General features: G+C 42.2%; 1 protein-coding gene across 3 annotated transcripts; it reads right to left on the minus strand.

Moving 5' to 3' along the window:
* Window positions 1-1834: 1834 nt before the first annotated feature.
* LOC110312369 (uncharacterized) lies at window positions 1835-14160 on the minus strand. 3 transcript variants are annotated; one of them, XM_085832746.1, is made up of 5 exons: window positions 14043-14153; window positions 11487-12990; window positions 5510-5636; window positions 5241-5301; window positions 1835-4488 (listed from the first exon to the last, which is right to left on the minus strand). In XM_085832746.1, the coding sequence occupies exons 2-5, from the start codon at window positions 11520-11522 to the stop codon at window positions 3180-3182; spliced, it is 1533 nt and encodes a 510-aa protein (XP_085688872.1). In that variant the 5' UTR covers window positions 11523-12990; window positions 14043-14153; the 3' UTR covers window positions 1835-3179. The 3 variants fall into 3 exon arrangements, with proteins under 3 accessions (XP_085688872.1, XP_085688873.1, XP_021041576.1); XM_085832747.1 differs by lacking the exon at window positions 14043-14153 and adding an exon at window positions 13835-14034; XM_021185917.3 differs by lacking the exon at window positions 11487-12990 and having other exon boundaries at window positions 14043-14160.
* Window positions 14161-15884: the final 1724 nt, after the last annotated feature.

The following is a 15884-nucleotide window of genomic DNA, read 5'->3' on the forward strand; positions in this document are numbered from 1 at the left end:
TCTCCCGTGCTCATGGATTGTCAGGATTAATAGAGTAAAAATGGCCATCTTGTCAAAAGCAATCTACAGATTCAGTGCAATCCCCATCAAAATTCCAACTCAATTCTTCACTGAGTTAAAAAGGGCAATTTGCAAATTCATCTGGAATAACAAAAAACCTAGGATAGCAAAAACTATTCTCAACAATAAAAGAACCTCTGGTGGAATCACCATGTCTGACATTAAGCTGTACTACAGAGCAATTGTGATAAAAACTGCATGGTACTGGTACAGTGACAGACAAGTAGACCAATGGAACAGAATTGAAGACCCAGAAATGAACCCACACACTTATGGTCACTTGTCTTTGACAATGGAGCTAAAACCATCCAGTGGAAAAAAGACAGCATTTTCAACAAATGGTGCTGGCACAACTAGCGGTTATCATGTAGAAGAATGCGAATTGATCCATTCCTATCTCCTTGTACTAAGGTCAAATCTAAGAGGATTAAGGAACTCCACATAAAACCAGAGACAATGAAACTTATAGAGGAAAAAGTGGGGAAGAGCCTCTAAGATATGGGCACAGGGGAAAAATTCCTGAACAGAACAGCAATGGCTTGTGCTATAAGATCAAGAATCGACAAATGGGACCTCATAAAATTGCAAAGCTTCTGTAAGGCAAAAGACACTGTCAATAAGACAAAAAGGCCACCAACAGAGTGGGAAAGGATTTTTACTAATCCTACATCAGATAGGGGACTAATATCCAATATATACAAAGAACTCAAGAAGCTGGACTCCAGAAAATCAAATAACCCCATTAAAAATGGGGCACAGAGCTAAACAAAGAATTCTCACCTGAGGAATACCGAATGGCTGAGAAGCACCTGAAAAAATGTTCAACATCCTTAATCATCAGGGAAATGCAAATTAAAACAACCCTGAGATGTTCATGTGTTTCTAAGTGTAAGACATTTCATGACCTTCATACTGGCTTCCATCATGTGTCTTACTTTCCTAGGCTTTCTCTTCCGTGTAAATTTGTTTTGTGGCTCTAAAAACATTAGAATGCAAGGAACCATTCCCCACCCTCCGTGCATTTATTGGGCCTTTCTACAGATTCCTGATCGCCCTGTTCAAAGGTGGTGTAAACTCTGAGCTTCACATGTACGGATCAATGAGAACTTCTCCATGCCAATGAGCACACGGTTGTCCCGTGGGCTCTGGCAATCAGACTCGGATCCTCAGGCTCTCTGGGATAGTTCTTTACTCACTAAGCCAATTTTACCCCAGAACATCTTGCTTGAAGAAAATATATTTTAAGGTACAAAATACAAAATCTGTGTAAGAAATTTTACTATTAGAAAATCCAAGAGTACCTAAAATTTAAGGAAACTGCCAATAAATTAAGAATAGTAAGAAAAATATAACCTACCATGTAAGGACAACTGAAAACATTAACCGTTAATAAGCAGCCTATTTTCAACTTCATATGACCCACAATTATGCAAAAACTACACATGAATTAAGTCTACCGGAATCTTATAATTCACTTAAGTTTCATGAATCAGTTTCACATGAAATGGGAAACACACTTGGCTTTCAGAAAAAGCCCATTGAACTAAGACCGATCACCATAACTCAGTAGCACACGCCTTTAATAGCATCCAGCCTAGTCTGCATTGTGAGAACTTATTTCAGTACCAAAAATTGATTTATCAAACTAAAAAACATCACTTCAATACATGTAGTGTATACTGTTGCTACTGTCATTCTTTGAGATAGGATTTTGTAACCTTGGTTTTCCAAACAGCAGAAATGATAGGCAAAATTCACAAATTCCACAAAATCAGACTTTCAAAGGGAAGCATTTATTTGGAGTGCTCAGTTTTCTTGCTTTTACAACACACAGGAGAGAATTCCCTTTCACCTTATTTGAGACAACATACAACTTACATTATTTTTAATGTTGAATTTTTTCATTGGTTGGAATGAGTTCTTAGCCCTCCCAGGTGTGTGCAAATCCACTGTATTCAATTTTGTCGTTTTCTAGCATCTCCTTCTCCAATGAGTAAATGGCATGAAGCAGGGACAGCAAGACTGCCCAGCAGGATAAGGTGCCTGTTTCAAAAGCAACCTGAGTTCCTTCTCAGGGCCTACAGAAAGAAAAGAACAGACCAGACCTCTGAAAGCTGTCCAATTCCACATGCACACTGGCATGTGGACACCATGCACACACACCTATGTAATGTTCATGAATTGTGTTCATAATTTATGTTAAATATAATTTTCAAAAAAAATGTGCCTTGGCACATGTAATGGAACTGGTTTTATCCAATATCACATTTCATGTGTCCAAATTGACACATTTTAAGGTCTGTTCCAGCTATTTCTTTCTGGATTTGTCTTTAATTACACCTATGAGACTGGAAAGATGGCTCAGAAGATGCTGCTCTCCGGAGGACCCAAGCGGGATTTGCAGCAGTCACATGGGAAACCTCACCCGCTCCTCTAACTGCAGCTCCAGGGGAATGTGATGCCTCTGCTGCTGCATGCTCCAGCCCTCACCCGCTCCTCTAACTGCAGCTCCAGGGGAATGTGATGCCTCTGCTGCTGCATGCTCCAGCCCTCACCGGCTCCTCTAACTGCAGCTCCAGGGGAATGTGATGCCTCTGCTGCTGCATGCTCCAGCCCTCACATGCACATACCCACACATAACTACAAATAACTACAAATAAAAGGCAACATTAAAATGATTTTAAAGCTAGGCAGCAGGGACGTGCACACTTTTAATCTCAACACTCGGGAGGCAGAGGCAGGGGATTTCTGAGTTTAAGGCCAGCCTGGTCTACAGAGTGAGTTGCAGGACAACCAAGGGGCTGCACAGTGAAACCCTGTCTCAAAACAAAACAAAACAAACAAAAAAACAAAATTTAAAAAAGGTATTTTAAATTATCCTATTTCTTTATACATCTATGTGAGGGTATGCATGCAAATGACAGCACATATGTACAAGTCTGAGGCAAACCTTGGAAACTCAGTCCTATCTCTTCACATGGGTTCTGAGGTTCCAACTATGGCTATCAAGCTTAGGGCAAGTGCTTTTATCCCTGAGCCATCTGACTGACCCTGCATACACTTTTCCTAACAGCAAGTTGATCAAAGATAATGCCACATGATCTATATGGTCTTCAGTTCTACCCACTGGGTTTCTTTTCAGCGTGAGCTCGTTCATGTTTGTGAAGGCATGTGGAGACCCTAAATGCTTTCCCACAATAATTACATATGTAAGGTTTTTCCCCAGTGTGAATTCTTTCATGGTCACGAAGGGATGTGGAAATCCTAAATGCTTTTCCACATTCCTTACATACATATGGTTTCTCTCCAGTGTGAATTCTTTCGTGATTATAACAAGCATCACGCTGGATGAAGGCTTTCCCACAATGCTTACAAATATAGGGTTTCTCTCCAGTGTGAATTCTCTCATGGTTGTTGAGATGACTGGCACGGAGGAATGCTTTTCCACAGTGCTTACAAACGTAGGGTTTCTCTCCAGTGTGAATTCTCTCGTGAATGTAACGAGCACTGGAATGGGTGAAGGCTTTGCCACAGTGCTTACAGAGATAAGGTTTCTCTCCAGTGTGAATTCTTTCATGCCTCCGGAACGATGTAGAGCATGAAAAGGCTTTCCCACACTGTGTGCACACATAGGGTTTCTCTCTAGTGTGAATCCTTTCATGACTGTACCAGCCGCTATAATGGGTGAAAGATTTTCCACAATGCTCACACGTGTAAGGTTTTTCTCCACTGTGAATTCTTTCATGGATCAGAAGGTCATAGGAACGAATGAAGGTTTTTCCACATTGCTTACATACATATGGCCTCTCCCCGCTATGGATTCTTTCATGGTTCTGAAGGGATGAGGAATATCTGAATGCCTTCCCACACTGCTTACATGTGTAACACTTTTCTTCAGGGTTAATTATTTCATGTTTAATAAGATGACTAGAATTAACCAAGGCTTCACCATACTGCTTACACACAAATGGTTCCTCTCCAATGGTGATTCTCTCATATATTTGACCGTAACTGTACCTCCAGAAGGCTTTCTCAACTTGCTTCCATTCATGGAGTTTATCTCCAGTGTGAATTTGCTCACAATACTGGTCAGAATTAAGACTCCTATAGGCTTCAGTAGATTGCTTATTTTGATAGGGTGTCTCTCGAGGAGGACTTTGCTTTGTCTGAAAGGACTCAGAATAAGTAGACTCTTTCCAACACTTCTCCACATATTCCTGAGACCCACAGGGTTTCTCTGCAGTTTCACATCTGAGGTGCACATATGAGAGGGAATGAACAAGGATGTCTCTAGCAAGCACACTGTTTTCACACACTGATAGTTCAGGAGGCGTGTCTCTATGAATGATACGCTCTGGAATCCGTTGCCGGGTTTCTCCGCACTGACTGACATCTCCATAGTCACAACTCCTCTCAACCACCAGAGTTCTGCAAAAATGGAGAAAAGCATAACTATACTTATACAGTCACTAAGAGAAGTGCTGAAGGCTAGATGCCGGGCCCCTGTTCTGATTCCGGGGCAGCAGGAGGAGGACAGCAAGTGTCAAGTCTACCTGGGCCATAGACAAAGAACCTGGAGGAGGGAGGACAAACGGCACGATTGATTTTGCTTCTATGAGAATTTGTAAATATAAATGAGCCAACTGAACATTCAACCCAGGTCCTGAAGAGAGCAGACACACATACAAAGTTCTTAAATATTACTGCTTTTAGGCATTTCACACATAACTATGTGTACCACAGTTAATGAAGTTGAATATTCATTGGAAAATGGCGTGCATCAAACATTATGGGTTTTAAAATAAATCCGTTACATGATTTATCGATACTAGGTTTTAATCTAAAACTGAAATTCATTTAACTGCACACACCTTATATTCAAAGCTGAAAGGTAACTTGATAAAATACACTAAATAATTTTCTGTATAAAGGACAATTTAGGCACAATGAAACATTAAAACTGATCGTACACAGGTTAATAATGTTGCACTATATTTTGGCAATATTCATACCCTACAGAGTTGTCATCCTCTATTCTGAATATTCCAGCTCAGTGCGCTTGGAAAGAATTTTTGAGATTAAATCAATTGCATCGAGATGTACTGAACCATTGGCTTGGTTCTCAGATTTCCTATCACTTGTAAATATTTGTAATAAATTTCTGTCTCTCTGGGCATTACCTCACATTTTTCCTGAGATTTTGGTAGTTGTCTTCAATATTTTCTTTTTCCTCTGTTTTCCCTAAAAAGCAAAACCAAAGAAATCGTTATGATTTCATTCAGTGTCACACAAAAACTTACTAACGTCTACATTTTGTTACTGTGCAATATGACCAGGAATATTATGGTCACCATCAAGCTCCCTTCCAGCAACCATACAAATGAACAAGAAGCAGCTGTTCTCTAACTGAATAAGTAAAGAACTCATAGTATATATATATTTTTTTTACCTATAGAGATCAGATTCATAAAGGTCTCCGTCATCACATCTCTGTACAGCTTCTTCTGACTGGAATCCAGCAGAGCCCACTCTCCTAGGCTGAAGTTCACAGCCACATCCTCAAAGGTCACAGGCTCCTGAAAGAGCCCACACGATAGCAAGTCAAAACTAACTGCCGACTTGACAGGATCTAGAGCCACACAGAAGATAAGGTGAATACTTGCAAGGAAAAGCAGACACGAACTGGCCACTTTGACAGGAGCTTACTTAGAATGTGAGAATGCTGAAAGAAACAGAAATTATCAAGGCCTGCTCACAAGGTTTCAAAGTGGAACAAGAATCCAGGAGAAAGGCTGTTTGTGATTTATTTTAACTAAAATTTGGCTTCATTCTGCCCAGAGCCTGAAACTTGAATGAAGTTAAATTTAAAGAAAATAAGATAATTTGACACAGAAAATTGAGTGTGAACAAGCTTAAAATTTGGGACAAGAAGGGTCCAGATAACAAAGCGGCCATGGTTAGCACTGAGCCAACAGTGAGGCATGCTCACACAGGGACTGTATAAGCCAAATGAGACTCCACTGACTTAGGCTATGCAATTAGCTCTCTGTGAATAATATACAATCAACCCCAGCATTCATCAGGAAACACATATTCCTGCTTTATGAAATGAAAACACTCCCCTATTACCACATTTCTATTCAAATAAATTCTGTAAGGCTTCAGGGCCATAAAATGATTTTTGGGTACATGCACAATAAGCAAATTATGTTTATAGAATAAATCTCTAGGGTTACCTCTATTACTTTATATTTATCATAACTGGACTAGCATCAAAACAAAACAAAAAAATCTGTAAATGACACACACCTTAGCGACTAAACTTCTTTTCAACTGCATACTTAAAAGAGGCCTCAAACAATAATTTGGACCCTTGAGTATTCCATCAGTTTATTGATGACTATGGTTACAAATGGATGATCAAACTAATCAATTTGGTTAAAAAAAAGTCATCAAAGGCTGAAGAGATAGCTCAACCATCAAAAGCTAATAAGCTCATAATGAAAAAGATAAGAAGTCATCAAGCTAAGGCCTCCCTGCCCTAAATAAAGAACAGAACGGCTAAGGACAGATGTGCGCTGCCAGCTGCTTCACCTGCCAGAGAGCACTGAAAGACAGAGAAAAGGAGAGCAACAGCTTTCTCTGTTCAAACACGAAGAAAGAAACATTGCCACTCCTCCCCTTAGGGTAGTCTCTGCTCTGTGGAGCTGCAAAACTGTTTCTAGTCACTTTGAATTTATTAAAAACAAAACAAAACAAAAAACAGTCTCTCGCTCTCTCTCCTTTTCATGTTTCCTTTGATTATATATTTGTTCATCTGAAGGGAATTCTGCTACATTTTGCTATCCCATAATTAAAATGCAGCTTCTCTAGATTCCCTGAAATTATTTCTGCTTTTTGGAGCAGACTTATCCCTACAACTGATTGAATTTTAAGAGTTATTCTGGGACCAGGCATGGTGGCACAGACCTTTAATTCCAGGACAGAGGAGGAAGAGGCAGGTGATTTCTGTGAGTTCAGGGCCAGCCTGATCTACAGAGTGAGTTCCAGGATAGCCAGGGCTGCACAGAGAAACCTTGTCTCAAAAAACAAAAATTCTTTCCATCTTTGCTTTTTTTTTTTAGTTTCACATCTGTTTAGATTATAAAGTGTCTCCTCCTATAACTAAAACATTAAAACATCTATAATCTTGTGCTGTGATTTCACAGAGGCAACCCAGGTGACTGTGAGAAAGATATAAATCAAGGAGGGAAGTGGAGTCAGCAGGTACCTCCCTGTCTAAGGACTGGAAGAGTCTCACAGCAAGCCAAATGAATCTGATGCCTTAATCAAGAAACCTTATAACAGGATAAACTCTCCTGCCTCCTAATAGTGTCTCTGCTCTCTGGACCAAAGCTGAACTCTGTGGCTACTTTTATTTTAATTGCTTTCCCAGTCTTGCTCTCCTTTCTCTTGTTCTGTTCTCATGTGTGTCCAGCATGCCACTGATAAGAGTTGTTCTGATGCTCCAGTTGGGGGCAATCAGGACACACACACACTCACCAATCTCTGTGGGTCGATAACTTGTGACAAAGGATTAGAGAGCTGACTGTATCAAATCTTTGGGAGATGAGGAGGAAAAAATGGTTGTGAGATTGGAAGACACCAGGCAACCACTCCCAAAGTATGCTAGCAAGTTTATGTCAACTTGACACAAGCTGGAGTCAATGAGGGACCTCGATTGAGAAACGTAAGATAGCGTGGTGCTTCTCTGTGGGCTGGTCATCCTGGGGGGCTCTACGGAAACAGGCTGAGCAAGCCATTAAAGTAAACCAGTAAGCAGCATCCCACCATGGCCTCTAAGACAACGCCTGCATCCAGCTTCTCACCTGGTTTGAGTGGCTGACTTGGCCTTCGGTGAACTGTGCTTTGGGATATGGAAGCCATACTAACCCTTGCCTCCCCAGCCTGCTTCTGGGCATGGTGTTTCCTCACAGCAATAAGAACCCTAAGCAAGACAAAAGACAAGACTGCTCTCCTAAGCCCCATCCTCCAGGAAGCAAAGCCCCTGTCTGGGGATTCTTGGATCCCTTCCTTTCTGTCTTAGTTAGGGGTTTCCATTGCTGTGAAGAGACATCAGGAGCAGGGCAACTCTTAGAAAGGACAGCATTTCGTTGAGGCTTACAGTTTCAGATGCTTAGTCCAGTATCATCATGGCAGCAAGGAGAGATTGTGTACCACACTGGACATAGCTTTAGCACATATGACCTCAAAGCGTACCCCCACAGTGACACACTTCTTCCAACAAGGCCACACCTCCTATCAGTGCCACTCCACACGAGTCTATGGAGGCCATTCCTACCAAGCCACCCCACGTCCCTCGACTTTTCCTTTCCCTACCAAGCTTTGCTTGGACCTTTAAAGCTCGTTGTCTTTCTCAGTGTGGAGGCTCTAAGAATGAGGAGCCATCAGGACATCTGCTACTAAAAGGCTACCACGGCTAATACATTCTCTAGAGAACAAGGGCTCAGATTTTCTGTCTTTTCCGTATCATAAGCCAGCATATATTCTACCACTTGATTAGTGAAAAATAAACATCTTGTAAATCTCCATTCTCTGACTTCCTACTGAAACCCTGAGGGAAAAGGTATTCTAGGAGCAATGCATTTTACTGACTTACTAGACAGGCAGCCTTGCCTGCCAGGACACGCCCCCCTGTTTTTGTTTTTAGATTTTTACTTTACTTTTAATTGTGTACAGATGATATGTCTGTGTCTATGTGAATACGTACACATGAATATAGTGTCTAGAGGTCAGGAGATGTCATCTGATGCCCTGCTACTGGAGTTACAGAGGGTTGTAGGTGCTAGGAATAGAACTTGGGTCCTCTCCAAGATGACCTCTTAACCCCTGAGCCATCTCCCTCTAGCCCCTACCCCATAGTTACAATGACCATAAGCCTATACTCCTAACCATGGATACAACCTTTCCACCAACTCTCATTCAGGCAATGACCCAATCCATGAGACAGCGCCTTTCACAATGCATCTGCTGTGGGATTATGTGCTTCACCGGGAGCTTGGACAAAAGCCACTGTCTGCAAGTCAGAAAGTTGTGACTGCAGTCACAAAAGGACAGATCATGGAGGAACTCACAAAGAGATATGGAAATATCACAAAACAACTACGGCATGTATTCCAGGCAAGACACCTGAAGATGCTCAGCATCCAAAGCAGAGACTACATGGAGATGTCCCAGAATCTCTATTCTGATAGTCCCTCTTTGAGGCGAAATCACCCATTTCAGAGGAAACTGCCAATGGTTCTCCATTTCCTCCTTCCTGTTACAGGTTACCACGGGAAACACCTTGTCTGTGGTACCAAATTTCCTCCACCTGCCCAAAGCCTCAGTGTACTGGTCATCACTAGCAAAAGTCTGACCCAGACAAAGGGTGTCATATTTTAACACTGCCTAGACCCAGCACAAACTGGGGCCCACGAAGACATCATACCACAGTAGCAGCCTCAAACTACAGTACTATATTTTCCCTCGATCTTTTCTGTAGAAGACAAGGAAAATGGTGAGCTTCCCTATGTTCAGGCCATCAGGGTTCTCTACCAAGACTCCTCCACTTAGCAAGGAATCAGGGGAGCCTAAAGAGAAGGGAACTCCAGACTTGATACTGTGGATGATCCATTCCTGAGTGCTCATCTGTGTCTCTATGGGAAACACCTTACCATCCTACACTAATGCTTCATCAGTCCGAAAGCCGCACGTCAATCAGACAATATCTGAGACCTACTCTGACTTCTCTGTTGTGCTGTCCCCCTTCCTACCCGATGTTTTCAGTATTCCTAGGTTAAAAACGGATGCCTGACTCAGTTTACAACAGTAAAGTTTTCTTAAATACCTTCTTGCACTGAATGTCTGCACTTAGTAACAATTTCCCCCAAACTGGCTCAAAGAACAAGGATTTTTGTTTGATCCTTTTACTAAGTGAGCCAAGACTTCATGATCGAACTTTATCCAAATGCTCAGTTTATATATTTATATTTTTCACTCAGACAGTCCCACATGCTGGCTAACCAGAAGGATAGGAAGAATTCCGTTACAAAGAAATGTTCCTATATTTCTGCTGAATCACAAATATTTTAATCTACTTTCAAAATTTGGCCAATTACTCAATACTCTGTGTCTATGATCGTCAGTCCTTTAGATCCAGGCTCAATTCTCAACACCCACATGTCAGTTAACAACTGTCTATAACTCCAGTTCCAAGATCTGATATTCTCACACAGACAGACATGTAGGCAAAACACCAATGCACAGAAAAAAAACAAAATAAAATTTTTTTTAAAAATAATAAAAATTTTAAAGAGAGTAAAGCTCTTGGTTTTTATAGTCAAAGACACTCATTAGTTTTCCAAAATCTAAGATCTACATATTTTTTTAATCCATGACATCCTTCTAAAATAATACTAGATATCACTCACACACGCATCACCACCACCACCACCACCAAAATCAAATATAAAAACTAAAATATGGTGACATATTCCTTTAGTCCCAGCCCTGGAAGGCAGAGGTAGGTAGATCTCTATGAGTTCAAAGCCAGTCTTTTCTACATAGTGAGTTCCAGGACAGCCAGAGCTACACAGCAAGACCTTGTCTCAGAAAAAATGGAGGAGGAGGTGGAGGAGGAGAGGGGAAGAAGAGGAGGGAGAGGAGGATGACGATGACAACCACCTCCACCACCATCATCACCACCACCACCACCACCACCACCACCACCACCATACACCTGGGGCTCTCTTTGCCTTGGGCTGTGCATACATCCCTATCAGTCCTAGTTTGTTTTCCATTGCGGTAATAAAGAACTGACCCCCCCAAAAAAAATCAACTTGGGGGAGAAAAGATTTCCTTGGCTTCCACGCTCTGGCCAACAGTAGGAACAATAGTTACATGAAGGTACGAGCCTACCCATCAAATATTCCAAAGTGTAAAGATACAAATTCATGTGAAAGAAGAAACCCTGAACTGAGACTCCAGCAAAGCGGGGTCTCTGGGGAAGAGTTTGTTTCCATGGGGTTGTTCCCCACATGTGTTCCACACAGAAGCTGATAATACTGTGGTCCAAGTGGGTCAGGTTCCATCCAGAGATGAAAGACGTAGTTACAACTGAGTCATCTAAGTGGTGCTAGCACCACTTAGGGGGTGGGAGCATGAAGAATGCAAGACTGAGGGATCTAGCACCATAGATCCAGAGAGCCACCAAGGACAAACATGGGACACAGTAAAGATGAAGTCCAAGTTGCAATGGAGACCTCAAGATGATGGAGAGAGTAGCCATACCACGAGATGTCCACTGCATATAAAAAAACAGGAAAGAGGATTTTTTTTTTTGGCTTTTTTTTTTTAAAAAAGATTTATTTATTATATGTACATACTCTGTAGCTGTCTTCAGACACACCAGAAGAGGGCATCAGATCTCATTACAGGTTGTAAGCCACCATGTCGTTGCTGGGATTTGAACTCAGGACCTTTGGAAGAGCAGTGAGTGCTCTTAACCACTGAGTCATCTCTCCAGTCCTGGAAAGAGATTTTCTGTGCTATTTGCAACACATCCTAAAGAAAGCCTATCTAAGCCCTTTAGAATTGAGACAATTCTATTAGAGGCATCCTAGGTGCGAGTTAAAGAGCCTCAGGATTTACTGAGTTCCCCCACTGGATTCTGTTCTTGCTTTAGTGCAATCGGTCCTTGGAAATACTTTCCTTCTGAAAAATCTTCAAACTATACTATCCCTCAAGTTCAAGGTCACCTTCAGCTATATACTTACTTCTAAGACAAACTGATACATAATAACTTGCCTCTCTTAAACCACACATACAAGAAAACCAGGCAGAGATAGCACATGGCAATACAAAGTATCACTCACACTTAACAGGAATCAGTTTTTTAAATGTACTACACTCAAACTCAAAAATGTTTTCTTTTTTTCTTTTCTTTTCCTTCTTTCATTTCTTTCTTTCTTTCTTTCTTTCTTTCTCTCTCTCTCTTTTTTTTTGAAGCAAAGTTGTTTTTCACTAAGAATACATTTTTTGTTTTGTTTTTTGAGAGGGGCTTCGGTAGCCTAGGGTCGATGAAGATAACCTTGAACTCCTGATCTTCTAGCCCTGCCTCCTAAAGTCTGGGATTGCAGGCCAGGCGAGGCATTATCCACTTGCTTTCAAACTCTGGATGTCATATAACACCCCCTGTTGATAGCAGGCAAGCATCTCTTGCTTGCATTGCTCATCGGATCTCTGGATGATCTGAGATAAAAGCTGGATGAGGCAGAGCTTCTCCCTCTGCAGAGCTTTGCCATCTAAACTCCCAGGAAGACATTTGTCAAGGATCTCGGTTTAGGACTTTGTTTGGCTATAAAAGTGTGTAGAACCTCTTTAATGATGGGACACGTTATCCACAAAAACTTGGGTTGCTTCAGGGCAGATGTCACTCATTTAGCTCAGAATAAGCCGCCTCGTTACTTCCTCCAAGGCAGCATTCTGAACTTGAGCTTTGCCAAAAGTCAGAGAAGTAATCGGTAACATTCTTAAGTAGCCAGTGTCTCTCTGCCACGTGCAAGAAGTTTCAGAGCTTTAGTCCATTGTTAGAGTGGGCAGCATTGTTAGAGTGGTGGCACACAGGCAGACGTGGTGCTGGAGAGATAGCTGAGAACTCTACATGCAGATACACAGGCAGCAGGAAAAGTCAAAAACAGTTTCAACCATTTCAAGGAAAAAAATAAATGGTGCCTTTGTGTCAGGCTGACCATCCCCGACTTTCTTGATGGTCAGAGATTACTATCTACACAGAACCAGTAGTTGAAGGCAAAAACACCAAAGATTTAATATTTCTTCCAAGAACTGTATTCCAATTAAAGACTGGTTGACGAACTCTCCTAATTCTTTCTGTTCGGAGAAACCCACCAAGAAAACCAAATTACAGACAGCTACATGAATCCCTTCCCGCAGGCTTTCCCCGCATTTTTCCATATTTCCACTTTTAACTATTTTGACCAGTATTATTATTCAAAAGAGAGCTCAAAAGAGAGGTTGAAATAGATTTCCAAAGGAGAAAAATGCCCTCTACACAACAAGGAGCCTTTGCCTAACCTAAATAAAGCCTAGGGTTCAACTGGCTCTACTGTAAGGTAACAGTTGTCTGAATCCAGGCATCTCAAGGACAGCTTCACTATCTTGCTGACAGAAACAAACTGAGTCCATGTTCCCAGGCCCAGGAACCAGCTCCTTTGTCCCTCATCATTTTGAGTTACTCACCAAATGTCCAGGATGAGGCCTGACCACCAAGATTCTGAGAAAAAAGCCTTGAAACCAGGTGGCTCAGGGGAGGCTTCATCACCCATGATTCCTGTGACAAGCCGCAGGAGTCATCAAAATCACATTGGCGACTCCCTTGCCCAACCCCTTGTGTCAAAATACGATTGGACAACGCTACAGCCCACTTCACTCCCCTTTGCTCTGAGGTCTCATCCTAAATATGCTGTGCAATTTTCCTTCCAGGACGGGGTCTATGCTATTGTCCCTGACCGGTCAGGTTTTTCTGCTTAATTAAAATAAAGATCTTGCTTTGCTGGACTCTTGTGCCTGCTTGTGTTGTTTTGTTTTAGGGGGACCCCCAACAGCAGAAAAAAAAAAGAAAAAGAAAGAAAAACACACCGTGATCATAGAGGAAAACTAAAGCAGGGCAAACGAAAGTGCAAGGGCAGAAAGACCCGCAACAGCGCTCACACACCCTCTGTCGTTCAAAACGCAGTTTGGGTTCAGCATCACCAATCTACCAGCGCTGCAAATTCTGCAGAGGTGCAAGTTCGAGGCATGGACCCACACTGAAAGGACTGGCATGAAACCGCTTCGTAGCGAAGGGGCAGAACTGGACGCTGGTCTCCTGGCAGTGTCACAGATCTGCCATCCTCGAAGCCAGGTGCCCGTGACACACTCACCATTCTCTGCTTTTGATGCATACTGTGTCCTCTCCAAGGAGCCTGCAATCGGAAGAAGTGACAGTAACCGAAGAGTTGCCACGACTCTTCCCGCAGCTGCACCGGCTTCAAGATGGTAGTAAGTGAGGTACCCTTCGATTATCTGCGCTTCTTATTGGACAGGGGAATAACAACGCTGTTGATTGGTGAATATCTCTCCCTGCCTCCTACGAGCTTAATTAAAAAGAAATCAGCCTTTCTGAGTACCGCTGCAGCTAAAATCACAGTTGTCACTCATGACCCTTTTAGCTTGCTCTTCACTAGAACAAACCTGGCCCAACCTGAAGCTTTGTGGCATTTAAGGAAACATTCAGCAGGATTCTTAGTGCATGCGTTTTCCAACTACACACCCTATCCCCTAAAGAACTAATGCTACAGCTTTACAGTGGAGCCTCTAGTCTCAGTACCCCAAGGAGAAAACCCAAGACATGTCCTTAGGAAGAGTCCCTATGTCAATCTGGGGGCATAGGAAAACAAGGAGGACCTGACATGCAAGCTCAAGATTTGGGGAGGTTAAGGTAAAGCTTTCGCAAACCTTGTGTTTCAATCTACCCGTTTTCTGCCAAGAAAATTAAAACATATCAACAATGAATTCAATTATAAAATGTCTGGAGAAAAATGGAATTGCACGCCCGAAGTTTTCTACAAAGGATTCAACAGGTCTGAAAAGCAGCCTTTGAACGTCAGACAAAAAGGTTTCTTTGCCCAAGGAAATCCTCTATATTAAGGAATGTAAAATAGTCTCAACCTTCCAGATCACACTGATTTTGGACCAAGTGGATCTGTTAGGTTCGGGGAGAAGCCAAGAAAATTGACTTCAAAGACAGCAGCTTAAAATGAAAGTTTTATTCTCTGAGCACACAAAGAGGTAGCCAGCTCGGGATCTCTACTGCATCCCTGAAGGGAAATAATATAAACTATTAAAGGATGAAACCACAAGTTCAGGGGGAAGCGGAGTGGGCTGTAGCATTGTCCACTCATATGTTTTTTTTTTTTTTAAGATGTATTTATTTATTAAACGTAAGTACATTGTAGCTGTCTTCAGACACTCCAGAAGAGGGCGCCAGATCTCCTTAAGGATGGTTGTGAGCCACCATGTGGTTGCTGGGAATTGAACTCAGGATCTTCAGAAGAGCAGTCAGTGCTCTTAACCGCTGTGCCATCTCTCCAGCCTGTCCACTCATATTTTGACACAATGGGTTGAACAAAGGAGTTTCCATTGCGGTTCTCCCCCTGACTGGGAGCAGTCAGTCAGGAAGGTGACACACATTGGTGACTGGGCCTTATCTGGGACCACCCAGTTTCAATGTCCTTGAGTATGAGCTTTGGTGGCCAGGCCCCATCCTGGACACCTGGCCTGTAACTCAAAATAAGGGTGCAAAGGGGTAGGAAAGCTGCATGTCATCAGTTAGGTCATGACAGGCAACCAGATTTATAGATTTATGGCATGTGTACCTTAGTTTCCTTAACAGGCAACTTCTTTTTTTAATATTCTTTACTGGTTATCAGACAAGCAAGAAGCATATGAAACAACAGAATCAGAGTTGGTTCCTGGGCCTGGGAACATGAACTCAGTTTGACCCAACCAGTAAGATGGAGAAGTTGTCCTTAAGACTACTGGACTCAGACAATTGTCTCCTTACAGGTCATTCCCTAGTAAGGAGCCAGAGACACCGAACATTCACTCTGAAAGCTCTCCATGTCTTCCACTACTTCCTCTACCAGGAGGCTGACCTTCCAATACCTTAAGAGTCACAAGCGGGAAAGTGTCATCCACACTAATTATGGGTTTTGCCTTTGGCT

This window comes from Mus caroli, unplaced genomic scaffold, assembly GCF_978045245.1.
Source record: "Mus caroli unplaced genomic scaffold, Mus_caroli_1 scaffold_18, whole genome shotgun sequence".
In the NCBI taxonomy this organism is placed as follows: domain Eukaryota; kingdom Metazoa; phylum Chordata; class Mammalia; order Rodentia; family Muridae; genus Mus; species Mus caroli.